We start from the raw sequence: 27,598 nt of genomic DNA, 5'->3' as shown, positions 1-27,598 counted from the left end.
AAGCCAACACTTCCTTTGGCTGCCTTTCCTTCCAGTTCACTGCTGCCAATGACTGGAACGAATTTTAAAAAATCACTGAAGCTGGACACTTATCTCCCTCACTAACTTTAAGCATCAGCTGTAAGAGCAGCTTACCAATTGCTGCAGCTGTACACAGCCCATCCAACCAACTACCTACCTCATCCCCATATTTGCACACCAGTATCTCTACTTGCACATATATCACTCCGGTGTACATTGCTAAATTGCTAAATTGTAATTACTTTGCCACTATTGGCCTATTTATTGCCTTTATTACCTTACTCCTTACTTCATTTGCTCACACTGTATACATATTTTTCTATTGTATTTTTGACTGTAAGTTTGTTTGTTTTTGTCGCACTGCTTTGCTTTATCTTGGCCAGGTCGCAGTTGTAAATGAGAACTTGTTCTCAACTGGCCTACCTGGTGAAATAAAAAAATTAAATATAATGTGCTGAGTTGGTTTTCTGAGGCGTGGCAAGGCGACCCGACAACTACGCCATCCAATTACGGTGCGGTGAGCTCAACTGTCTTCCAGTTAGCCAACGCGCCAGTTGTTCGCCTGGGCCAATCAAAGGGCACTGGCAACTCTCCTCAGCCTCATCTGTTGACAGACGCAGAGCCCAGTGAAGCCAGCTCTGTTTTTCAGAACAACTGTTTAAAGAGCCGTGGTTGGCTTTGAGAACACCGCTGTCTGCCTTGGACAGACTGACTGGCAGAATTCTCCCTGTGCGTTTTTTAAGACATAAACCTAACAAATATATACAGAGAGACAAGAGAAGAGAGAGAGAGAGAGAAAAGGACACTCCAATAGCTTCATGGAGCGTTGCTCTTCTCCTATTTCCTTTAGTCTCTGGGGTGTGTTATCTGGGGTGGAGGAGAGATGAGAAGCAGTGTTGCTGTTTGTGTCTGTGTCTGTGTCATGGAGCGTTGCTCTTCTCCTATTTCCTTTAGTCTCTGGGGTGTGTGCTGTGTGTGATGTTGTGTAGTGGGACTTGAGTAATAAAGGAGCTCTGACATGATTATCATTAGCAAGCGAGGGCTACGTTTGGGCAACAAGCCCGCCGTTTATGAGTCTAGAGAGCGAGGGAATGAGGGAGGGAGAGAGAGATGGTTAGATAGGCCATGGGAGGGCAGTGGTAATTTCTCTCTCCTTTTATTTAAATGGATGTAGCAGTGTCATATTATAGCCTGGCAGTGTTGACAGGGGACCGTCATTATACACAAGCCCTGTTGACAACATCTTTTATCATGCTCATGTAGGAAGGTCAACATAACTTACAGTGTACATCCACAGCCTGGACCAAAGCAGCGTCCATATGGACCGTTTGGTGTTGATTGTGTACTAAGCTGCTAGGAACACAGCCGTTGTGAATGGCTTTGTTTGCACTGGCTTAAAGCGGAGCAGTAGATCAAGTATTACTAATACGGTCTTGACAGAATAATTCCCTGTCATCTGATGTTGCCTGTGAAGAAGACGGCAGCAGATCCGACGGATAGCCCGCTTACATAATACAGACTGTAGAATACAGACACTGTCACTCATTATATTACTTGCATGGCCCAGCCACTGGTGGGGAAGAGGTGTAAGGATATTAAAGGGATGTTAGTTGGTTGAGGGGTATAGCTCATACCTGGAGACTTGTGACTTTTCTTTCACCATCGTTTGACCTTGTATTCCCCTGTACCAGGTCCTAGCCTGGTTTCTTTATGGTGTGAAAACTTGTATTGAATAAGTGTGGCTAGGGGGAGAGAAAGGAGAAAAGGGGGATGAATTGTGAATGGTGTAATTATAAGATGTGTGTATGGGGCTGTCAGCGATGTTGATGAGTAGCGCTGGATGCCATCTGTGACCCTGTGCCGTGCCAGCCTCCACAGACGGCACCAGTCACATAGAGGAGGACCTTCACAGGCCTACAGCAGCAGCGCCCAGCCAACCAGCCATGTCTCTGAAATCTGGCCTCGTGTCACTCTTATATCACTGTCTCACTATCTACCAGAAAGCCTGCAGCCAGGCTGGAGCCCAATGTGATTGACAGCTCACTGTCTGATGTATACGCACACACTGCTGTTTAAAGATTCTCCCATTCCTTCTGCCTTCTGTTGTTTTCTTGTACGAGCTGGTCTGACTGGCGGGCTGGGAGGATGGATGGGGTTTTATATGTACTGAGCAGAATATTTTAATCACTTTTTGGTCTCATCTTGTATCCGTTTCCCTCTCCCTTTCTATTCCTCTCTCTGCCTCTCTTTATCTATCTCTCTCTCTCAGGTGCCTGATGACCAGTGTCGCTACATCGTGGGCAGTATCCTGAGCGAGGGAGAGGAGCAGCCTGACGAGGAGCTCCAGAAGCTGTATGAAAAGTTTGGCTTCAAGGTGCTGTCCCTTCCTGAGGTGTCCCTGGCTGTGACCACCACCTTCCCCTCCACCACCCCCCTGTCCCACTGGCTGGCGTCCTACAAAGTCTACCCCGAGCTCCACAACTACATCATGGTATGTACCATACACTATCATTGGAGTCCTCTTCATTCCTATGTGGTACATATGGCTTCCATACAATTAAGCCACCACATTGAGCCTTTGCTTGTCCTTCTCTGGGATGTAGCAAATCAAATTGTGTTTGTCACATGCGCCGAATGCAACAGGTGTAGACCTTACAGTGAAATGCTTACTTACAAGCCCTTAACCAACAATGCTTTAATAGGTTTTAAGGAAAAAAAAGTGTAAAGGAAAAAATTAAAAATAAAAGTAATAATTAAACAGCATCAGTAAAATAACAGTAGAGAGGCTATATACTGGGTGTACTGGCACAGAGTCAATGTGAGGGGGCACCAGTTATTCAAGGTAATATGTACATATATGTAGAGTTAAAGTGACTATGCATAGATAATAAACAGAGAGTAGCAGCTGCGTAAAAGAGGGGTCTGGGTAGCCCTTTGATTAGCTGTTCAGGAGTCTTACGGCTTGGGTGTAGAAGCTGTTAAGAAGCCTTTTGGACCTGGACTTGGCACTCCGGTACCGCTTGCCATGCAGTAGCAGAGAGAACAGTCTATGACTAGGGTGGCTGGAGTCTCTGACAATTTTTCGTGCCTTCCTCTGACTCTGCCTGGTATAGAGGTCCTGGATGGCAGGAAGCTTGGCCCAGTGATGTACTGGGCCGTCGGAGGCCGAGAAGATGCCATACCAGGCAGTGATGCAACCAGTCAGGATACTGTCGATGGTGCAGCTGTATAACCTTTTGAGGATCTGAGGACCCATGACAAGTCTTTTCAGTCTCCTGAGGGGGAATAGGCTTTGTTGTGCCCTCTTCACGACTGTCTTAGTGTGTTTGGACCATGTTAGTTTCTTGGTGATGTAGACACCAAGGAACGTGAAGCTCTGAACCTGCTCCACTGCAGCCCCGTCGATGAGAATGGGGGCGTGCTCAGTCCTCCTTTTCCTGTAGTCCACAATCATCTCCTTTGTCTTGATTACGTTGAGGGAGATGTTGTTGTCCTGGCTCCACATGGCCAGGTCTCTGACCTCCTCCCTATAGGCTGTCTCGTCGTTGTTGGTGATCAGACCTATCACTGTTGTGTCATCGGCAAACTTTATGATGGTGTTGGGGTCGTGCTTGGTCAATGAGTCATGAGTGAACAGGGTGTACAAGAGGGGACTGAGCACACACCCCGTCGTGTTGAGGATCAGCGTGGAGGATGTGTTGTTACCTACGATTACCACCTGGGGGCGGCCCGTCAGGAAGTCCAGGATCCAGTTGCAGAGGGAGGTGTTTAGTCCCAGGGTCCTTTGCTTAGTGATGAGCGTTGAGGGCACTATGGTGTTGAATACTTAGCTGTAGTAAATGAATAGCATTCTCACATAGGTCTTCCTTTTGTCCAAGTGGGAACGGGCAGTGTTGAGTGCAAATGAGATTGCATCATCTGTGGATATGTTGGGGCGGTATGCAAATTGGACTGAGTCTAGGGATTCTGGGATAATGGTGTTGTTTTGAGCCATGACCAGCCTTTCGAAGCACTTCATGGCTACAGATGTAGGCAGGTTATCTTAGTGTTCTTGGGCACAGGGACTATGGTGGTCTCCTTGAAAAATGTATGTATTACATACTCAGTCAGGGACAGGTTGAAAATAGCAGAGAAGACACTTGCCAGTTGGTCAGCACATGCTCGGAGTACACGTCCTGCTAATCCGTCTGGCCCTGCGGCCTTGTGAATGTTGACCTGTTTAAAGGTCTTACTCACATCGGCTATGGAGAGCGTGATCACACAGTCATCCGGAACAGCTGATGCTCTCGTCCAGGTTAGAGTGCCGCTCCTTGAAAGCGGCAGCTCTACCCTTTAGCTCAGTGTGGATGTTGCCTGTAATCCATGGCCTCTGGTTGGGGTATGTACACACGGTCACTGTGGGGATGATGTCATCGATGCACTTATTGATGAAGCCAGTGACTGTTGTGGTGTACTCCTCAATGCCATCAGAAGAATCCCATAACATATTCCAGTCTGCTAGCAAAACTTAGCATCTGCTTCATCTGACCACTTTCTTATTGACCGTGTCACTGGTGCTTCCTGCTTTAGTTTTTGCTTGTAAGCGGGAATCAGGAGGATAGAATTACGGTCAGATTTGCCAAGTGGAGGGCGAGGGAGAGCTTTGTACGCGCCTCTATGTTTGGAGCAAAGGTGGTCTAGAGTTATTTTCCCTCTGGTTGCAAATTTAACATGCTGGTAGAAATGAGGTAAAACGGATTCCCTGCATTAAGTTCATACTTATATCCAAAAACCTCTGTTTACATTGGCGCCATGTTCAGAAATGCCTCCAAAATATCTGGAGAAATTGCAGAGAGCCACGTCAAATAACAGAAAAACTCATCATAAACTTTGATGAAAGATACATGTTTTACATAGATTTAAAGATACACTTGTTCTTAATGCAACCGCTGTGTCAGATTTCAAAAAGCTTTACGGCAAAACACAATATTCAATAATCTGAAAACAGCGCAGTCAACAAAACTCATGAAAAGCATTATAAATCTTCACTTACCTTTGCTGATCTTCGTCGGAATGCACTCCCAGGACTCCCACTTCCACAAGAAATGTTAGTTTTTTTCGGTAATGTCCATCATCTATGTCCATAATAGCTATTTTTGTTGCGTGTTTGGTATACAAATCCAACGTCAGGAAGGGGCGTTCACTAAAACCTGACGAAATGTCCAAAAGTTCCGTAACAGTCAGTAGAAACATGTCAAACGATGTATTGAATCAATCTTTAGAATGTTTTTAACATACATCTTGAATAACGTTCCAACCGGAGAATTACATTGACTTCAGTTGAGCGATGGAACGGAGCTCCCTCTTATGTGAACGCGCATGGTGAAAAAATGTTCACCTCATGGCAGTGGTGACTCATTCCTGTCTCCTTCGGCCCCCCTTCACAGTAGAGTCATCAGACAAGGTTCTATTGACTGTTGACATCTAGTGGAAGCCGTAGGAAGTGAAAACTCATCCATATCTCGCTCTAATTTCAATGGGAGCTTGGTTGAAAATCTACCAGCCTCAGACAAAATCCAAACAGGAAGTGGAACTTCTCAGGTTTTGCCTGCCATATGAGTTMTGTTATACTCACAGACATAATTCAAACAGTTTTAGAAACTTCAGAGTGTTTTCTATCCAATACTAATAATGCATATATTAGCAACTATGACTGAGGAGCAGGCCGTTTACTCTGGGCACCTCTGTGCACCTTTCATCCAAGCCACTCAATACTGCCCCTGCAGCCATAAGAAGTTAAAGTCCCCAGCCACTAGGAGCGCCGTCTCTGGATGAGCGTTTTCCTGTTTGCTTATGGCCGTATACAGCTCATTGAGTGCGGCCTTAGTGCCAGCGTCAGTTTGTGGTGGTATATAGACAGCTACGAAAAATACAGATGAAAACTCTCTTGGTAAATAGTGTGTTCTACAGCTTATCATGAGATACTCTACCTCAGGCGAACAAAACCTTGAGACTTCCTTAGATTTCGTGCACCAGCTGTTGTTTACAAATATACATAGACTGCCGCCCCTTGTCTTACCAGAAGACGCTGTTCTATCCTGCCGAAAAAGCTTCAAACCTGCCAGCTGTATTCATGTCGTTGTTCAGCCACGACTCGGTGAAACATAAGATATTACAGTGTTTAATGTTCCGTTGGCAGGAGATACTTGATCGTAGCTTCATCTATTTTATTATTGATTGATTGTAAGTTGGCTAATAGGACCTATGGTAAAGGTAGATTACCCTCTCGGCGTCGTATCCTTACAAGGCACCCGGACCTTCGTCCCCGATACCTCCGTCTCTTTCTCCTGCTAATGACGGGGATGAGGGCCTTGTCGGGCGTCTGAAGTAAATCCTTCCCGTCTGACTCGTTGAAGAAAAAATACGTTTTCCTCCAGTACGGGGTGAGTAATTGCTGTCCTGATATCTCTCTTTTCGGTCATAAGTTACAGTGGCAGAAACATTATGTACAAAATAAGTTACAAATAACTTGAAAAAACATACACAGTAGCACAATTGGTTATGGGATCGTAAAATTGCAGTCATCTCCTTTGGCGCCAATCTTCCACTGCTTTTCTTTTCATGAGTCATAGGATGTAGTGACACACTCTTGCTCTGAAACAAATGTTTTCTTGAAAATGTACATTTCCTCAGCCTGCACCTCGCCAATTAGGATGTGTGCGTACCTCATACTAGAAAATTCATTTTCACGATACCTGCAGTTTGCCTTATGTCCCTTTGTAGATAACTGCAGTCCTATGCTCACAAAACGTCCTCTTTTCTACTCTGGCTTTGTCTAAAATCCTCCATCTCTCTGCTGAATGTGTTGTTTAATTCATCACGCTAAGCAGAGGATTTATTTTGAGCAGATGAAGAATGGATGAAGGGGCAGGAATTGAAGGTAGGTGTGGGTCATATGCTGAGCCTCCATGTCCTCAGGCCTGGCCCCAGAAAAGCTATTGACATTTACTGATGACATTTACACACATGGATTCATTCAGAGGCATCCCTCTGCATGCGCAATGCACTGGATGTGATATGATTGGAGGGTGTGTGTGTGTGTGTGTGTGTTATGGGTCTAGCTGGGGAGCGAGGGGAGTGCTGGGGTTCAGGCTTTACCATATACATTTTGGTGTGCAGATTTCTATACAACTGTTAAAAGCCAAATGCAACACTTTTCAACCTCATTTTCATTATCCCAACCACAATACCAGAGTCAACATTTCTACGTTTTGTAGAAAAATATATAAAGTTAAAGGATTTTAAAAACAGTGATTTTCAAACTATGAGATTCGCGGTGATGTGGGGAGCAAGAAAATACCTTCCTGTGGGCTCGAAACTCGTAGGTTTTGAAAACCACTTACTTTCAATCCTACCATGTGATGTCACAGAGAAATATGTAGACACTGGTTTGGTGCTGGAGATGATGATTATAATTAGTGGACAAGGATTTCTTTCCCCTGGGTACACTGACCATGTTTGTGCTGACAGTTGCTAGGGTGATGCCAACAGTGCCAGTATGGCATGGTAGTGACACTTTGATGTGTTGAGCCCTCCATCTGTTGTAGAGGTGTGTTGGTGGGCAAAGAGGAGGAAGGCAGGAGAGCAACACGCAACTTAGTCTCTGCCCACTGCACTGATACAGCCCTGTCAGCACATCAAAAATAGTCCCGAAATAGCCACATATACACACTAGTCACATGTAGATAATTACTGAAAAGCTTGAGTGGGTTTGGCTGTTGACATGACATTATGCATTACTTTCAGCACCATGCTAGACCACGATAAAACCTTAACTCAGAACTACATTATGAGGTCTGTTGAAGGCTAATAGCCTTTCACCTTGGTGTTTCATGACTAAGGGAGCTACTACACCAAGTGGAAGCAGATCAGCAAAAAGGATGTAGCCATCAAACCAAGTGATAATCTCACACCACATTACGCCTTCTGTTACATAACCATGGGCAGGGTATGTGTCCACCAGCTTGCCTATAGCTGATGTCAGGGCGGTGGAAGCAGCATCCTCTCCTACTCAGGGCGGTGGAAGCGCCATGCTCCACTCTCCTTCGCCTGCGTGAGGCCCATAACGCTGCTCGTCAGAGTCCATCAGCTGCTGAGCAGTTGACCTGGGCACTGTACCAGGTCAGTAAACCCTCTGCCCCAGTCTGTCTGTCCACGGACTCGCTACCATTAACATCCTTTAGCTGAGGAGTCAATGTGTGAGTGATGCGCTGGGCTGTGTGTTAGCGGGATTAGCGCTGTCAGTAGCTTATGCATAGGGGCCATGGCTAGGCTAGTGATTCATGGAGGGAAAATTAGAGGGCTGGTGTGAAGCTGGAGTGTGGGACAAGAGTAGTGCCTGGGTATGATTCATTGAGCAGGGTGGGGAGGAGACGAGAGGGCCTCGTCATATCTCTAAAAGGCAGGTAAAATCCATTTAGAGTTTTAGCACAAGAGCCAGTGAGAGCCTTCCTGGCATKAGAAAGACTGACAATGCAACAGAAGGGTTAAGTGGGTGAGCTGGCACAGTGGGTTTCATGCATTCTGCCATACTCCATTACATGTGTTTTCTCCCACTGGCCATATGCCCAGCCCGCCTGCCTGTCTGTCTCCCAGGGCCCTTGCCTCACTCCAGACTGTAGGCTCTATCGGCTCCCAGAGACCAGGCTACATGTTGGCTGTCAGGAAAACAGGTTAAGTGCAGAGCTGCTCCCATTGCTCCCTGGAGCTCTCCCACGCCACGGTACAACAGCCCCCCTCCTCTCCAGTTTAGCTCTCCTAATCTCTCACCCACTAACTTTTTAATTTTTTTATCAAAATTACATTTTATTGGTCACATACACATGGTTAGCAGATGTTAATGCGAGTGTAGCGAAATGCTTGTKCTTCTAGTTCCAGCAGTGCAGTAATATCTAACAACTCCCAACAACTACCTACACAAATCTAACAAGTAATCTAACAATTCCCCACCAACTACCTAATACACACAAATCTAAAGGGGTGAATGAAAATATGTACATATAAATATATGGATGACCGATGGCCAAGCGGCATAAGCAAGGTGCAGTAGATGATATAATGATATACAGTATATACATGTGATATGAGTAAAGTAAGATATGTAAACATTATTAAAGTGGCATTATTTAAAGTGTTATTGTTTAAAGTGACTAGGGATCCATTTATTAAAGTGTCCAGTGTAGGCAGCAGCCTCTCTGAGTTAGTGGTGACTATTTAACAGTCTGATGGCCTTGAGATAAGCTTGTTTTTCAATCTCTCAGTCCCAGCTTTGATGCACCTAAGAACGCGAAGCGAGGCGACATCTCTGTCGGCGCCATCATAGTCATCTAACTCTGGCAGGAAGAAAGCTGTCTCACAGACACACTCACATAAAACAACATGTCAGACARCACAGTCAAACTCCTTACATTTCAGTACATTTCAGATTTGTTATTATTCAGTGATTTTACAAAGACAGATGGATTATTTACTGTTGGCATGTGTTAGTGTTTATATCACTGTTTCTGTTTGTGACTGTTTCACTGTGTGCCCTTTGCAGCAGTAAAAACAGCTGCAGCGTACATACGTGGGCGTGTGTATCTACAGTATAAGGACTGCAAGGACTGTGTAGGCAGAGCTCCCATGTGGTGAAAGGAGAGAAATTAGGGGATAAAGGAGAAACGGGCACATTTTATTAACGGGATTGCAGCGGGCTCTGCCTGATCTTTGTTAATGCACCTTTTCAGGACAATCTGCAGGTCACAATCATCAGGATGTTATTTCCAGGGCTGACTCATACAAAATTCTCTCTCAATAGTCCCCCCGAGCCAAAACAGGTTGTTTTTAACAAACATAATCGATAATATTTCAACCGGACCGTAACCTACTCAATAAGAGAGAAAAATAAAATGGAGCGCTACCSTCTCGCGCGCAGGAACTAATCTGAGGACACCTAACTACTTTTGAAAAATCTCGCTCATTTTTCAAAATAAAACTGCAGAGAGCTAACATTTTAAATACACCATTCGTTGTATTAAACATTCTTGTAAATACATGTATCTTACATCATTTAAAATCCAGCCGCTGTGTCAGATTTCAAAAAGGCAAAAGCAATCATGCGATTTTCTGAGGACGGCGCCMCACACACACAAGTATTACTAGCATTTTCCAACCAAGCATTAGCGTCACGAAAGTCAGAAATAACAATAAAATAAATCGCTTACCATTGAATATCTTCCTCTGGTGGCAATGCCAAGTGTCCTAACTACACAGTGAATGTTCGTTTTGTTTGATAAATACATTTTTATAGCCTAACACGAAACATTTGTAAACCAGTTGCGTCGTGATTTCCGTCTCATTCAACTTTGGACGAAGCATTCGTGGTAATTACACACACTAAACAAAAGTTTATCCAGTCATGGTTGGTTTCATTGCAATCCTCTGGTTGTTACTAACACAACCATACATGATGGTTCTTTTCCCGGGACGTATTGACCGAAACAAACYGATTTGAAGACACCAATCAATGACCTCATTGCGCACCAATGGTAGGACCGGTCTATCGTTGATTGACTGTATTTTGGCCCAATGACCACTGATCATCTTGAAATCTAGCTTGGAAGCCAATGAGCTGAGGTAAACGGCAATATGTAATGGTTATACGTTCGAAGACCAGCCTTTGTCATAAACTCTGGCGTAAAAGAGGTTCATTCGCCATTGCAAATCCTACTTGACAGAGCCACGAGTGTTACGCATAGCAGTACATATTCAATAGCATTTTCAACAAGTTTATATATTTAAATTATGGCGAATAAATCAGGAAAAGCTAAAACAAAGTCTAGGTATACAGATTTAACCCAAATTATAGAGGAAATTGATAGAGACAGCCCCCCATCTCACAGCTAGCCTTCAGGGAGCTGCTCATCCAGGAGCTTGCTAGCTACAGCAAGTCCACTGCAGCACCTTCTGCTCCAACCAGTGGTGTACACCTGCCCAGATTCATCTCTGCAGGCATGAATGTGCCTCAGGACAAAAAGTGCACAGTGGGGAGGCGACGTTGTGCCCTTTGTCACGGGAAATACCCCATCACCTGCACCACCTGTTCAGTAAGCCTCTGCTTTACAGCAGAAAGAGACTGCTATGGGCCATGGCACCAGCAGCACAATATTGTGTAGAGGACTGAGGGTCTTCACAATATTGTAAATAGAAAATGTGTAAATAGTTACCCTTGTTGTTTGTTTGTTTTGTTATTATTCTTTTTTTTTCTTCATATATATATATTTATTTTTTGGGGGTGTGTTAGAATAGCATTTATGTATTTTGTATATAGTTCTTTCCTTCAAAATGTATCACTGTACCATTTCGGCCACTTGGGTACATTTGTGTGGGACACCTGGGTGACTTMATGCTCAATGTCATGTAGCTCGCTCATTTTTGAAGTTATCTGTCTAAAACTTTGCTCAGCTATTGTTGCCATCTTATGTTCTTCATTCAAATCATCCACAGCATCCTATCTGTATGTTTGGCTGTTCTTKGTCATTTGAAAGATGATGCAGCAACAATAAAAAACAGAAAACGTATGTTTTGTATTTTCTTCTACCAGATCTATTGTGTTATATTCTCCTACATTCAATTCACATTTCCACAACATTCAGAGTGTTTCCTTTCAAATGATACCAAGAATATGCATATCCTTGCTTCTGGGCCTGAGCTACAGGCAGTTAGATTAGGGTATGTCTTTAGGCGGAAATTGAGAAGAAGGGGGGGTACCCCAAAGAAGTTAACTGACTTGCCTAGTTAAATAAAGGTTAAATAAAATAAATGTACAAATCTACGCTAGAAATCCAATCTGTCCCCCAGCAAAAGGCAAGCAAGGCCTCTAAACTTGCCACGAACTTGCAAGCCCAACAAAATATTTTGACCAAACTGTCCTCTACTCAAGAATCAGTAAGTAAGTCAAGTTACATAGTGGCACATAAAATTGCAAAGCATAGCAACCTTTCGCCGAAGGGGAATTTGTGAAAGACTGTAAAGTGGAGAGTGCTAGCATACTTTGTCCAGTCAGTAAAAGCCAATTAGAGAAATTGTGCTTATCACGCAGAACCATCACYAGGCGTGTGGAAGTGATAGGCTTGTTATTGACTTGTTTATTGTTTACTCCATGTGTAACTCTGTGTTGTCTGTTCACACTGCTATGCTTTATCTTGGCCAGGTCGCAGTTGCAAATGAGAACTTGTTCTCAACTAGCCTACCTGGTTAAATAAAGGTGAAATAAAAATAAAATAAATAGGCGAGCAGTTAACCTCCAAGCTGAAAAGAAAACAAAGGACTTTTCTATCGCACTGCATGAGAGTACTGACTGACATCAAAGACATTGCTCAACTTTTACAAATTTTCTCAGAAGAATTAATGATAACTTTGAAATAACAGAGGCAATTCTTGCAATGGAATGGATGATTGGACAACCAGGGATGTATACAACAGTGTGTCTGCTTGCTTGGAAAAAATGTATCTCTACCGTGGAGTAAACTTACTAACGTCACAACAGATGGATCCCCAAATCTAACCGGTAAGAASATTGGGCTACTAAATATATTACAAGACAAAGTAAAAGAAGAAAGTCCAAACTCTGAGGAATTTATATTTCTCCACTATCATTCATCAGGAAGCCCTGTGTAAAAGCGTGTAGAAGCTCGGACATGTTGTCATGTTGTCAAAGCCATAGAGGCTTGTGTTTGGAGTGTGGCCAGCAGTGCTATGATGGCTTGATAGTCTGTGCGGAGTTTGAATAGTCTGCCATACAAGTGCCAGCGCTCGCACGCACCATGCAAGCCAGGGCCTCCCGCTCTCCCACAGAGTACTTTTGTTCAGTCGGAGACAAGGCCCGTGAGGCAGCTGAGCTGAGACTGAACGGCATGCGTTTGTACCTGAACAGCCCCCTGTGTGTTATGAACTCCGTGGGATCTCGACTCTCATGTGGCAGGGGAACCTGGAGGTATTCCTGCCTCAGTTCTAGTTTGCTGAATAACGTGGACCCATAAAAATGGGTTGTGAGCTCCTCAGCGGTTGGTAGCGGGTACTTGTCGGGGATAATCGATTTGTTCGCGACCCTGAGGTCCATGCAGATCCGAAGATTGCCATTTTTCTTGGGCGTAATGACCATGTTTGAGACCCATGGCGAGGGGTCAATGGGCTCGATGATGTCATCCTCCAGGAAGTTGTCAAGCTCCTTGTCAACGGGCTCCCAAAGGGTCAGCGGAACCCTCTGCAATGGCTGGATTACCTCTTTGTTGACTGTAGGCCGATGGTCAACCTCTGAGGTGACCTAGCCCCTCAAACAGTTGTAAGTACTCCGTAGGCACTGGTGTAGGCAAGTGTTGCACATGTGCACCAGTTGAATCTGACAGCTTGAACCCTAGGGCAGGAAATAAGTCCAGTCAGAGGATGTTAGCGCCATCTGTTGCAACATAGAACTGGGTGGTCGGTGTGGTTTTGTTGTTCTAAAAGACAGGCAGTGAGACAGTCCCAATGATTGAGATCGGTGTGTGGTTGTAGCTGTAGAGGGATACTGTTGGTCTCTGCAGTGGCACATGTGAGAAGAATGAGTCGTAAGTGGCTTTGTTCAAAAGTGACACTTTTGCTCCAGTGTCAATCACCAGTGAGGTTTTAACACCCACAATGTAGCAGTCACTTTGCTTGAACGCAACTGAGTCATCGTGTACAGAGTTAATGGATACTGGTGAACTTCGACCCGCATCTGCTCGATGCTGTCCTGCAGCTGCTGAATGACAACAACGGGCAAAATGATTGTATTTGTTGCAGTTCTTGCAGTGTTGCCCCTTTGCTGGGCATGTAGATGCTCTTGTAGCATGCCCACTGGAGACACAATTAGATCAACATCACCCCCCAGTGGTTTCCTGCACATTTTGCACTGGTGCCTCAGCTAGTGTGTGAAGCCCCGCCCCCTGAGATGCGCTTTGCACTTTATGTAGGTCAGCGAGAGCAACTTCCATTTGTTTTCCAATAGTAAGTTGTTTCTCCAGTGTCAGATCTTCAGTCTCTAACAAGGTGTTCCTAATATTTGGTATACTCAGTGTAAAACACATGTTCATACAGTATGTGTTCTAATCTTGTGGGTTCTAGTCGTTGCTATTGGCCTTGACCTTTAAGGAAATGGGTACATGTTCCCAAGATGTTACTGTAACTGCCTGAGCTTAGTAAACAAAACTTTGAGATCAATCAGTGGGCTGCTGGTTTTATTGCTTTGTTTTCCATTCTATATACAACAGTAGGATCTTAATTTGATCACCCTGTTGTTGCAGGAAATTTCCTGCACATTAGGAAATTAATACGCTACAAGTTTGCAAGGTTTAAAAAGGCTTCTAAAATGTGTAATTTCCACTTACAAAAAATACATCAACCCCTACAAAAATGTCCATTAATGATAATCCAGACAAAAATGAACATTTCCTGTTGCTGCAGGATTATTTTCCTGCTGTGAGAAACTAGTCAAATTAAGATCCTACATCTATCTGTACAATATATCAGTGGATGAGAAACAGAATGAGAAACATTGGAAATTACAGAATGGGAAATTACAAGAATGTATGCAATATTGATGCTCTGTGTTGTATGTGATCTTATGCAATATTATCCTGGATGCCAGACTGTTACTACATCATTGGCTTGCCAAGACAACAACAAGTTGGCACCCAAGCTAATGCACTATACTACTGTATCCCATGGCCACAACGTCTCAGTGTAGGTTATCTAATAGCATATAGGGAGGGTCCAGAATCTTTCCTGATCAGGTCACATTCCTGGCCCTAGTATTTCGTTTTGTGGATAGTTGCATTGATAGATGATATGTGAACGCCTAAATGGTGGCACCTTCCCAGTTTTGCTCCAGGGCTCTGAGATTTGATTCTCTTGGCTCCAGTCCTCTCATGGTTTATTCACGYGCTGCGCCTCTCCATCTTCTTTGATGTTATTATTTGTTGAATTTAACATAGAAAATGTGTTCTGCTTGTCCACAGTATCCATATTTAATGCCCTGCTCTGATGAGTGGGCAGAAGTTGGAACCAAGAGGATTTCCGGTGTATCCACCTAATAAACCACAACAACCAAATCAGCCACCACTCACTGTGGAGTGGACCACCAGCTTGCTATCCAGTGCTGTGAGGTTGTGTTTTGAAGGCGTTCATCTGTGGTGGCTATCCTTTTACTCATGCAATGCTGTTTGCTGATTCCGTAATGATCAGCCAAATGGATTTCCAAGTATTTGTTGGCAAGTGTTCCTGGTTGTCAATACATTGGTACTGTGTTCACCTTCCTATTAGTACACATGTCTATCTGTCAGTCACCATTGTGGCAGCTAAGSGCCTGTTTGACTGACAGCTCTCACTGCTTCCTGTCAATCACCCAGCAGGGCGGTAGAGAGGGACTCCAGTGTTTTRTATTTACAGATACTAGGTGTGTAATGGTTCACCAAACCCACGGTTCGGTACGTATTGCGGTTTTGGGGTCAAGGTTCGGTTTTGGTACAGAGGGAAAATGAAATGCCATTTACAATGTTCAGCATTCACAATGTTCCTTGCAGTGTGTGTTGTGACGGGATTGTTATGTTGGGCCTCCCATGTGGGAATTTACCAGTTGTGAAGTCATAAATACCAGTTGGATGCATTCATGTGATTTGAACCTGTTGAGAAACGCTGATTGGCTATTGGCCAACAAGCTCTGTCAACCATAAACCAAAAGTACAGCTATCATGCTTGTAAACAAATGATAGAGTTCAAAAACCACACTTTTTATAAAGAATGTTTTGTTGCATTTAATTGCCGAAAATGCTATTATAGAGAACATTTTCTTAGGAGGTGACGTCAGAGGTCACCATGTGGGAGAGTGGGTGCTCAGGATGATAGATGAGTTTGCCACTAGTAATTACTAGTTTGAGGGCCGTTCAAGTGGATAACCCTAACTAAAAACAAAGTAATTTGTGACTGCTAGGCATACAAAWWAGATTATTTATTGATAGCTTTGAAACRAGGTCTAGTTTAGKCCGCAACCGGACTAGATTAGGAACGGAATGGAATTGCTTGACTATCGTGGGGGAGATTTTCCCAGCAGCCACCCAAATGATTTCTTACTTAAGTTTGAGTGTTGAGCAGAGGCAGGCTGTGTATGTTTTGGTTTTCCAAAGCAGTGTCCATTGATAACATTCAATAATTAAATTTAATTATTGTACGATGCGATCATTTGAGACTCACCACCTGGATTCGGTCTTATGTTGCAAAATTWGAAATTGTGTTTTTTTACATTATTTAAAAGTAGAGACTCAGAGCTAMAAAATGGTATATCATACAMTGCATTTGAGAAACAATGGGAAAGTAATTCTGCTTTGAAAGTTGATCAACTTGTAAACTCACTTTTGAGAAAATCGCCTTTTTCGCCTTTGAATGTTCTGCTATCTAGTGAAGAGCTCTTCTTTGTCTACACCCATTCAGCATYGTTCACACCCTCACCCTAAGCTTAAGGCCCACCCATCTCGTTTCGCTTTCGAAGCGCACACTTGACGCTCTAGCCGATGATTTGTTTACCTTTGGATAACATGAAAACAGCCTAACCAGCTCTGCTGGCAACAATTTCATTATGTTTTTTGCAGACATTTACTGACACCGGCCATATTCAACGGGTGTTGTACACATGTCATGTAATGTTAGCTAAAGAGCCAGCCAACCAACGTTAGCTAGTTAAACACCAAACAGTGCCAACATTGTCACAGTGCTGGGAGCTAACCAACCATGTTCAATGTTAGCTAGCTAACATTAGGCTCTAACTAGAACAGCATACGGCTCTGGGAAACGAATAGTAACATCAGCTAGAGAGCCAGCCAGCTAATGCTAGCTAGCTAGAAAATGTGACATTAGCTAGCTAACACTAGACTATCTTAACTGTATACATCATCGTGCATGGACGCAACTCCCTGTCAGGAATGCCATACCACGGTTGTTCTTAGTTTGAAGATGAAATCCGGAGACAGGTGTTTCCTCTATCTCTTTAGCTATCATACTCTAATTSCACTGATTTCAAAACTTGATCTTCCAGGAAGTGGAGATGCACACTTATGCAGCTCCACTACACAATACATTTAAAAAAAAGACGCGTTCGACAAGATTACCAACACAGACTGACGAGCTTCTATGGCAGACCAATCCGGCCTCCTCTCTAGGCATGTCCAGCCCACACGTTACCTCAGCCAATCATGGCTAGTTGGAAGGTTGCYTCTTTTTCTGTGGCTTAACCAACAAGGCTCGTAATTTAACAATTGTATTCGTATTTACAGATGGCATACAAGTTCGTTATTAACCTCTTGGCGCACGGATCCTTTTAACGGGATCATTTTCGTAAACAACCGCTGAATTGCAGATCGTCAAATAAATAAAAAATACTACAAATATTTATTTTCATGAAATCACAAGTGAAATGTACCAAAACACAGCTTAGCTTGTTGTTAATCCACCTATTGTGTCAGATTTAGAAAATATGCTTTACAGCGAAAGCAATCCAAGCGTCTGTGAGTTTATCGATCACTAGACAAAACATTACGAACAGCTAGCAGCAATGTAGATTGGTCACGAAAGTCCGAAAAGCAATAAAATGAATCGCTTACCTTTGATGATCTTCGGATGTTTGCACTCACGAGACTCCCAGTTACACAATAAATGTTCCTTTTGTTGAATAAATATTATTTTTATATCCAAAAAACCATTTCGTTGGTGCGTTATGTTCAGAAATCAACAGGATCCAGCAGTCATGAAGGGAAGACGAAAATTCCAAATAGTATCCGTAAATTTTTCAGAATAAAAGCTTGAAACTATGTCTAAAGCCTGTTCACAACCTGAGGAAGCCATTGGAAAAGGAATCTGGTTGATATCCCTTTAAACGGAGGMTAGGCAGGCAATGGAACAGGGATTTTTCAAAATAAGAGCCACGTCCGGGTTGGATTTCCTCAGGTTTTCGCCTGCAAAATCAGTTCTGTTATACTCACAGACAATATTTTGACAGTTTTGGAGACTTTAGAGTGTTTTCTATCCTAATCTGTCAATTATATGCATATTCTAGCATCTGGGCCTGAGAAATAGGCCGTTTACATTGGGAACGTTATTTTTCCAAACATAAACATTCTGCCTCCTAGCGTCAAGAAGTTAAGGCACATGAAAGTTCACATGTTCAAGAAGACATTTCTGCCAAAAATAATTTGACCAACGTTGAAACGGCTCTCCTGTTAAGTCGTGACTTCCGACRKASGCCTAGTTTYCTGAATCGGGTCACATTTATCAGTTCTAAACATGTATTTTCCTTCTCTATGCTGCCTGCAACATCATCTATTTTTCATCTAAAAAAAAAATGACTGATTTGAAAGTATGAGGGGATATCGGTGAACAAATGCCGTGGTCAAGGCTACTGTATGACGGTGCCAGTGCAATGAGTGGAGCTTACTCAGACCAAGTTCATAATGCTTCTTAGTTAGTTTTCTAAACTATCTCTCCGCAGAAGCGACTGTTACAGGGATGGTAAAAACAGCTTGATTGCCATAGCAAGAACAGGGAAACTGGGCAGAAGGTAGTGGTGCTTCAAATACAGCAGTTCTGCAACATCGTTAATTAAGCCTCTCATTCTCCTTAATTGCTGGCCTCAACATGTTACGGAAAGATATTAACTGTATAGGAAGCTCTGGTGACAGGTCATCTTGATACTGGATGGCCAATAAATTGACAGATGCAAACAGATTGTCATCTTTAGAGGACAACAGTTCTTGAGGGCTTCAACAMATTTCGTTCATACTGGTGAATTGGCGTTTGAGTTTTGTTGTTGCAATATCAACAATCCCTTATCTCTGGTATATCTTGGCACCAGTGGCAACCCGTCATTCAGGGCAGGTGGGGCAGAGTTTTTTGTTTGTTTTTGTTGTCAGCTGTTTTGCATGTTTTTGCTTTCTTCAGTAAGGCTGCTCCAAAATCCAGGTGTGTTAGCCTAGCTCAGTGCTTTCTATGGTGGTAGGGCAGCCAGTAAAAATACAGAGCATAGGGGTTGGTAATGCTCTCTTGTTGCGCCGTGATTTGCTCAGTGTTCTGTCACTCATGGGGACACTACATCACTGCAAACTCTACAGAAAGAGCTTGAAAATTCAAGCCGCTTGGGTGCTGCCATAGATTTACATTTGAGGTTCCCATCGAAGAAGGCTCAAGGTCATTGGCCACGGATAAAATGTAAAATCACATGATATCTACCGTAGCTTTAATCATGTAAACATCATGCTTTCAAAATCTTAGCTAGCAAGGTAGACAAGCAGTCATCATCATGAATCAAGTCGACAATCTACTGGCAAATCCTTTTTTCAATCCATGTCATATGTGACTCGTTTCAGGAAACTAAGCGTATGTTGCGCTTCACTACTTCACAGGAGAGCCATTTGAACGTAAAGGTTTTTTTGATTAATCAAAATGTGTTTTTGGGCAGAAATGCCCTCTGGAACCTGTGAACTTTCATGTGCATTAATAACACATTTGTATGCTATCTATAAATACACATAAAATTGTTAAATTATGAGCCTAGTTGGTTTAGCCACGGAAAAAGTCAGGAACCTTCCCGCTAGCCATGATTGACTGAGATAATGGATGGGCTGGACATACTGAGATGTGTTTGGATTAGTCGGCCACGTTACACGCTTCTGTCTATAACATGAGCTGGTCAGTGTGTGTAGGTAATACTTTCTAACCTGTTTTTTTTTTTTTTTTTAAAGATATCACGTAGTAGAACTGAAAAAGTGTTGCTGTGCACTTTCTGGAGGACTGAGTTTTGAAATCAGTGGAATGCACGGTGGTATTAGTGTATGATAGCTAAGAAGATGGAGAACATTCTGCCGTTTGATTGCAAATATGCAGAGGGAGTCAAAAAGAGAACACACAGAAGGCTGTTGTATAAAACGCATATCTCCAGATTATGCAAGTAACCATTTCAATAGAATGTTCATGATGTCACTGCAACAACTGTCGATAGACGTAGGGTGCGTTTGTAAATTCGCTCTGGCTATCTACTCTGATTTCAGAGCACTCTCATCTGGGTGTGCCAGAGTGCAGAATAGCTGACGAATTTACGAACGCTCAACACCCATTGAATATGGCCGGTGTCAATGAACGTCGGCAAAAAAGCCTAATTAAATTGTTGCCAGCAGCACAGTTACAGTCACCAACGCTCTGGATAACAAAAACAGCCTAACCAGCTCTGCTAGGGCCAGTAAAATTGTCAGAGTGCGCTGTTCTCTCATTTGTGTCTGGAAGTAGCTAGCTTGGGTGCTTGACTGCTGTTGTTAGATCAGAACTCTCGGATCAACCCTACTCTTCGGCCAGAGTGTCCAGTGTGCGCTCTGAACACTCCGAGAGCGAAACGCTCTGAATTTACAAATGGACAATCTGACAATGCTCTGAGTTTACGAATTCCCAGAGCGCACTCTTAGCGCTCTCTGGCACTCCAGATTGAATTTACGAACACAGCCGTAGTATAAACCAGCCTTTAGTCTTGAAATCTTTGGTTGTTTAGTACATGGCCTCACATGTAAATCCTTAAAGAGATTGGTGGGGCTAAAGTTTAAGAGGGTGTGAATGATGCAGAATGGGTGTAGACAAAGAAGAGCTCTCCAGTAGGTTTACCAAAAATATTCAAGGGCCATTTTCTCAAAAGTGAGGTTACAAGTTTATCAACTTTCAACTTTCAAATTACTTTCCCATTGTTCTTCAACTGTAGTGTATGATATACCATTTTCTAACGCTTAGTCTGTAATTTTATCCAATGCAAAAAAACACAATTTAAAATGTTGCAACATAAGACCGAATCGTGCCGGTTGGTCACATATTAAGAGAAATAATAGATAAAACGTAGCGGTGCTCATCGGCCATTTGATATAAACATTACACAACAAGTTGGAAATCGCAAATTCAACAATGAGGATTGGAAGGAATCAGTTGCTAACTGCAAGCATTGCAAAGCAATCACTAGCCTGCTATTCAGTGGAGAGGGTGTGTGGTCCAAGTCTGAGTTTAATGGTCTCTTTTCCAAGCTAGATAGACATTCACATGCTACACCATGGGCCAGAAAAGGTTGAATAAATTGGCCATGCTGTCAATACAGCATGACTTCTGCCGCGTTCAAAACAACTGGAAACTCGGAACTGAGAAATCTCAGACTTCAGTGAGTTGAAGACAACTGGGAATTCGCTCCGACTTGGAAAATACGTTTTGAACGGTCATCCAACTTGAAATTCCAAGTCGGGAACTCGGACCTCTTTCTAGAGCTCTGACCTTGATATCACTGACGTCATGATTCGACCTTGTTCTTTTCCGAGTTCCCAGTTGCCAGACTTTGATGAAAGTTTGATGACAAAATTTGCCCACAAGAAGGACTGCCACACCACCTTCCTGTTCAAGTCAGCACAGCACAACAATGTGAGTCCAACAATGTCTTGTATGCTGCTGCATAAATGATGTCATGTGCCAAGGAGATATGTATACTGTAGCTCAAAAATTAATACTAAGTGTATGTTGTGTAGTAAGCTGTTAGTAGCCCATGTGCCTCACCCTAATAATTTGGTCCCTTTCCCCCTCATAACTTAGCCTACTGTTCTGAATTGGTGGTGCACATGTAGCCTATTGCCTGTTTTAGAGAAATGTCGTCATAGAATATTGTAAGAGCTTTCATTGTCTGCTTATATGTCACCTTTATTTATCCTACGGTTCTGACTTGGTGTACAGGGAGAATACTATAAGGACGGCTCATGTTTTGAATTCTGTCGCTGTTCATTTCAAAAGTGCTGAACAAATAGTTATATTGACTACGTCCGTCTTAGCTCGCTCATTAATGTCATAATCAAAATTACAGATTACCTCTTATTACGCTCATCGTTCCCTTATGCCATAGTTTGTACATTTCAATTGTCAGTAAAAAACACATTTGTTTAAGCAAGTCAGCCATATCAGCAATATTTTTTTTTWAAGTCTAAATTAGCTGTTTCGCTGCCATACAAGGCTCCGCTGATAGCCAGGTATAGCAGTGGTAAGGATTCACTCAATGGTGCTGAAAAGAAAGCTCTGCTGTTGGGACAGCTTTATGTAGGCCCTAACAGTTTGTGGGCACCGTTTGTCACCGTTATAGTGCAATGAATGTATTGTTTAGTGTAGTGACTTTGGCATGCATCTAAACCATTTTTGGGGAGTTTTCCCCACCAAGATTCAAATAAAATCTAACTGTATTTGTCACATGCGCCGAATACAACGTGTAGAACTTACTGTGAAATGCTTACTTACAAGTCCTTAACCAACAATGCAGTTTTAAGAAAATAGAGTGAAGAAAATATTTACAAAATACACTAGTTTAAAAAAGAAATGCAAAAAGAAAAGTAGCACAATAAAATAACAATAATGAGGCTATATACAGGGGGTACCGGTACCAAGTGAAATGCGAGGGGGAACAGGTTAGTCAAGGTCATTTGTACATGTATGTAACGAGTGCGCTGAGAGTCGGGAAGCAAGGGAGTGAGTGTTTTAATAAATAAATGAAACAATAAACACGTAACACAAACAACGCACCTACATGAAAACAGAGTCAATAACACCTGAGAAAAGAACCAAGGGGATTGACAGATATAGGGAAGATAATCAAGGAGGTGATGGAGTCCAGGTGAGTGTCATGAGGCGCTGGTGTGCGAGACGATGGTGACAGGTGTGTGGGATAATCAGCAGCCTGATGACCTAGAGGCCGGAGAGGGAGTATATGTGACAATGTAGGTAGGGTTAAAGTGACTATGTATAGATAGTAAATAGCGAGTAGCAGCAGTGTCAAAACGAAAGGGGTGGGGGATGTTAAATACAAAAAGTCTTGTCTTTTTTGGGCCTTCCTCTGACAACGCCTAGTATATAGGTTGTGGATGGCAGGAAGCTTGGCCCCAGTTACAGTTGAAGTCAGAAGTTTACATACACTTAGGTTGTTGTCATTAAAACTAGTTTTTCAACCACTCCACAAATTTCGGTTTGGACATCTACTTTGTGCATGACACAAGTAATTTTTCCAACAATTGTTTACAGACAGATTATTTCACTGTATCACAATTCCAGTGGGTCAGAAGTGTACATACACTAAGTTGAGTGTGCCTTTAAACAGCTTGGAAAATTCCAGAAAATGATGTCATGGCTTTAGAAGCTTCTGATAGGCTAATTGACATAATTTGAGTCAATTGGAGGTGTACCTGTGGATGTATTTCAAGGCCTACCATAGTTCCTCTTTGCTTGACATCATGGGAAAATCAAAATAAATCAGCCAAKACCTCAGAAAACAAATGGTAGACCTCCACAAGTCTGGTTCATCCTTGGGAGCAATTTCCAAACGCCTGAAGGTACCACGTTCATCTGTACAAACAATAGTATGCAAGTATAAACACCATGGGACCTGTCTCTTATACACATCTAGATGTGTATAAGAGACAGGKAWGGAGACGCGTTCTGTCTCCTAGAGATGAAYGTACTTTGGTGCGAAAAGTGCAAATCAATCCCAGAACAACAGCAAAGGACGTTGTGAAGATGCTGGCGGAAACCGGTACAAAAGTATCTATATCCACAGAAAAACGAGTCCTATATCGACATAGCCTGAAAGACCGCTCAGGAAGGAAAAAGCCACTGCTCCAAAACCGCCATAGAAAATCCAGAATACGGTTTGCAACTGCACATGGGGACAAAGATCGTACTTTTTGGAGAAATGTCCTCTGGTCTGATGAAACAAAAATAGAACTGTTTGGCCATAATGACCATCATTATGTTTGGAGGAAAAAGGGGGAGACTTGTAAGCCGAAGAACAATATCCCAATCGTGAAGCACGGGGGGGCAGCATCATGTTGTGGGGGTGCYYTGCTGCARGAGSGACTGGTGCACTTCACAAAATWKATGGCATCATGAGGCAGGAAAATGATGTGGATATATTGAAGCAATATCTCAAGACATCAGTCAGGAAGTTAAAGCTTGGTCGCAAATGGGTCTTCCAAATGAACAATGACCCCAAGCATACTTCCAAAGTTGTGGCAAATATCTTAAGGGCAACAAAGTCAAGGTATTGGAGTAGCCATCACAAAGCCCTGACCTCAATCCCATAGAAAAATTGTGGGCAGAACTGAAAAAGTGTGTGTGAGCAAGGAGTTCTACAAACCTGACTCAGTTACACCAGCTCTGTCAGGAGGAATGGGCCAAAATTCACCCAACTTATTGTGGGAAGCTTGTGGAAGGCTACCCGAAACATTTGACCCATGTTAAATACCATATACTAATTGAGTGTATGTAAACTTCTGACCCACTGGGAATGTGATGAAGGAAATAAAAGCTGAAATACATAATTCTCTCTCCTATTATTCTGACATTTCACATTCTTAAAATAAAGTGGTGATCCTAACTGACCTAAGACAGGGAATTCTTACTAGGATTAAATGTCAGGAATTGTGAAAAACAGAATTTCCATGTATTTGGCTAAGGTGTATGTAAACTTCCAACTTCAACTGTATGTACTGGGCCATACACACTACCCTCTAGCGCATTTTGGTCGGTTGCCGAGCAGTTGCCATACCAGGTTGTTGACCTGGCACCACACTGCCAGGTCTCTGACCTCCTCCCTATAGGCTGACGACACCGTTGTGTCGTCAGCAAACTAAATGCTGGTGTTGGAGTCGTGCTTGGCCACGCCGTTGTGGGTGAACAGGGAGTACAGGAGGGGACTAAGCAGCATGGCAGATGTGTTTTTGCCTACCCTTACCACCTGGGGATGGCCCATCAGGAAGTCCAGGATCCAGTTGCGGAGGGAGGTGTTTAGTCCCAGGGTCCCTAGCTTAGTGATGAGCTTTGTGTGCACTATGGTGATGAACGCTGAGCTGTAGTCAATGAACAGCATTCTCACATGTGTTCCTTTTGTCCAGGTGGGAAAGTGGAGTGTGATTGTGACATCTGTGGATCTGTTGGGGCGGTATGCGAATTGGAGTGGGTCTAGGGTTTCTGGGATGATGGTGTTGATGTGAGACATGACCTTCCTTTCAAAGCACTTCATGGCTACCGACGTGAGTGCTACGGAGCGGTAGTCATTTAGGCAGGTTACCTTCGCATTCTTGGGCACAGGGACTATGGTGGTCTGCTTGAAACATGTAGGTATTACAGACTGGGTCAGGGAGAGGTTGAAAATGTCAGTGAAAACACTTGCCAGTTTCTTCGCGCATGTTCTGAGTACACGTCCTGGTAGTCCGTCAGGCCCCGCGGCCTTGTGAATGTTGACTTGTTTAAAGGTCTTGCTCACATCGGCTACGGAGAGTCTGATCACACAAACGTCCAGAGCAGCTGGTGCTCTCATGTATACTTCAGTGTTGCTTGCCTCGAAGCAAGCGTAAAAGGTATTTAGCTTGTCTGGTAGGCTTGCGTCACTGGGCAGCTCGCAGCTGGGTTTCCATTTGTATTCTGTAATAGTTTGCAAGCCCTGGCACCTTCGGCGAGCGTCAGAGCCTGTGTAGTAGGATTAAATCTTAGTCCTGTATTGACACTTTGCCTGTTTGATGGTTCATCTGAGGGCATAGCGGGATTTCTTATAAGCATCCAGATTGGTGTCCCACTCCTTGAAAGCGGCAGCTCTAGCCTTTAGCTTGGTGCGGATGTTGCCTGTAATCCATGGCTTCTGGTTGGGATATGTAGAAAGGAAAAAAAATGTACTGTGGGGTTGATGTCGTCGATGCACTTATTGATGAAGCCGGTGGCTGAGGTGGTATACTCCTCTGGTATGCTCTTCAATGCCATTGGATGAATTCCAGTCTGCTATTAAAACAGTCCTGTAGCGTAGTATCCGCGTCATCTGACCACTTCCATATTGAGCGAGCCACTGGTACTTCCTGCTTTAGATTTTGCTTGTAAGCAGGAATCAGGAGGATATAATTATGGTCAGATTTGCCAAATAGTCAGATTTGCCAAATAGTGGCAAAAGTGAGGGAGAGCTTTGTAGCTTTGTGTATGGAGTAAAGGTGGTCTAGAGTTTTCTTTTCTCCTCTGGTTGCATGTGATGTGCTGGTAAAAATGAGGTAAAACGGATTGAAGTTTTCCTGCATTAAAGTCCCCGGCCACTAGGAGCATCGCTTCTGGATGAGCATTTTCTTGTTTACTTATGGCCTTATACAGCTCGTTGAGTGCGGTCTTAGTTCCAGCGTTGGTTTGTGATGCTAAATAGATGGCTACGAAAAATATAGATAGCGTGGTCTACAGCTTTTCATGATGTACTCTACCTCAGGCAAGCATTACCTCGAGACTACCTTAATATTAGACATCACGCACCAGCTGTTATAGACAATAGACACACACCCCCACCCCTCGTCTTACCAGACATAGCTGTTCTGTCTTGCCGATGCACGGAAAACCAAGCCAAGTGTATATTATCCGTGTCGTTGTTCAGCCACGACTCGGTGAAACATAAGATATTACAGTTTTTAATAATGTCCCGTTGGTAGGATAGTCTCAAACGGAGCTCATCCAGTTTATTCTCCAGTGATTGCACGTTGGCCAATAGAACGGATGGTAGAGGCAGGTTATCCACTCACCTATCTGCGACCCCTGTATCTCCTTCTTTTCTTCATGCCAGTGACTGCCTCAAATGTAGCGGATATTCCGTTTTTCATTTTATTAAGTTTATCAGGGCTCATAAAAAAGCGATGTAGTACTTTGAATTGAAACTCCCTTGTTCGGTTACATGTAGTGGCTTTATATAGTGTTTTCCATATATTCCCCCAACTCTCCTCTGATATATGCACCTGTAATTCAACCTGCCATGAGCTCCTAAGATTATCTAAAAAAATATATTTGCATGTTAAGGATATTGTGATGAACATTTGAAACGGTTCCAGTGTTTTCCTCTTGGTAAAGTCATTCAATCATCTCGTCAATAGGAGTAATCACCTCAGTCATTTTTTGTAACAATCTTTTTTTTAAACAATTATTTGCCTTACTTGAAGGTACCTACACAAATTTGTTTGGGATATAATGAATTCCTCCTGGATTTCTTGAAATTATATAAAAAATTTGCCTTTGAATAGTTCAGAGACTCTACAACGGCCTCTCTCTTCCCATTCCCTAAATCCTTGGGACATAGTAGCAGGAAGAAAGGCTGAGTTGTGGCATATAGGCGAGTGTCAAGAAATGTAATTACTCAGTTTATATTGCCGTTGAACCTCCATGTCTTCAATGTAAGAGTAATAATTGGGTTTTGTTTAATCCTGTCACATTGGTGCAGCTGGCTTCCGTGTTAATCGAGCGGATGTTAAGAAGCGCCGCTTGGCGGACGCATGACTCGACCTTCGCCTCTCCCGAGCCTGTTTGGGAGTTGCAGCAATGAGACAAGATCGTAATCACGGAGTTGTGGAGAAACGGGGTAAAAAATAATAATACAAAAAATATGTTCTGCTATAAAGAGACGATTCATAATATTGACTCTCAATTTCAAGCC

At 43.1% G+C, this 27,598-nt stretch overlaps 1 protein-coding gene across 1 annotated transcript in view; it reads left to right on the top strand.

The window, feature by feature from the left end:
• Window positions 1-27,598, top strand: part of LOC111966447 (testis-expressed protein 264 homolog) — a 140,451-nt gene that overhangs the window by 28,249 nt on the left and 84,604 nt on the right. Inside the window, exon 2 of the mRNA XM_023991082.2 lies at window positions 2,291-2,512. Within this exon, the coding sequence (XP_023846850.1) occupies window positions 2,291-2,512 (222 nt within the window). The remainder of the gene's footprint in view (window positions 1-2,290; window positions 2,513-27,598) is intronic.

The sequence above is a fragment of the Salvelinus sp. IW2-2015 genome, linkage group LG1, assembly GCF_002910315.2.
Source record: "Salvelinus sp. IW2-2015 linkage group LG1, ASM291031v2, whole genome shotgun sequence".
NCBI classification, from domain to species: Eukaryota; Metazoa; Chordata; class Actinopteri; order Salmoniformes; family Salmonidae; genus Salvelinus; species Salvelinus sp. IW2-2015.
The sequence above is the reverse complement of the archived record's forward strand: the minus strand, read 5'-3'. Positions and strand labels throughout refer to the sequence as shown.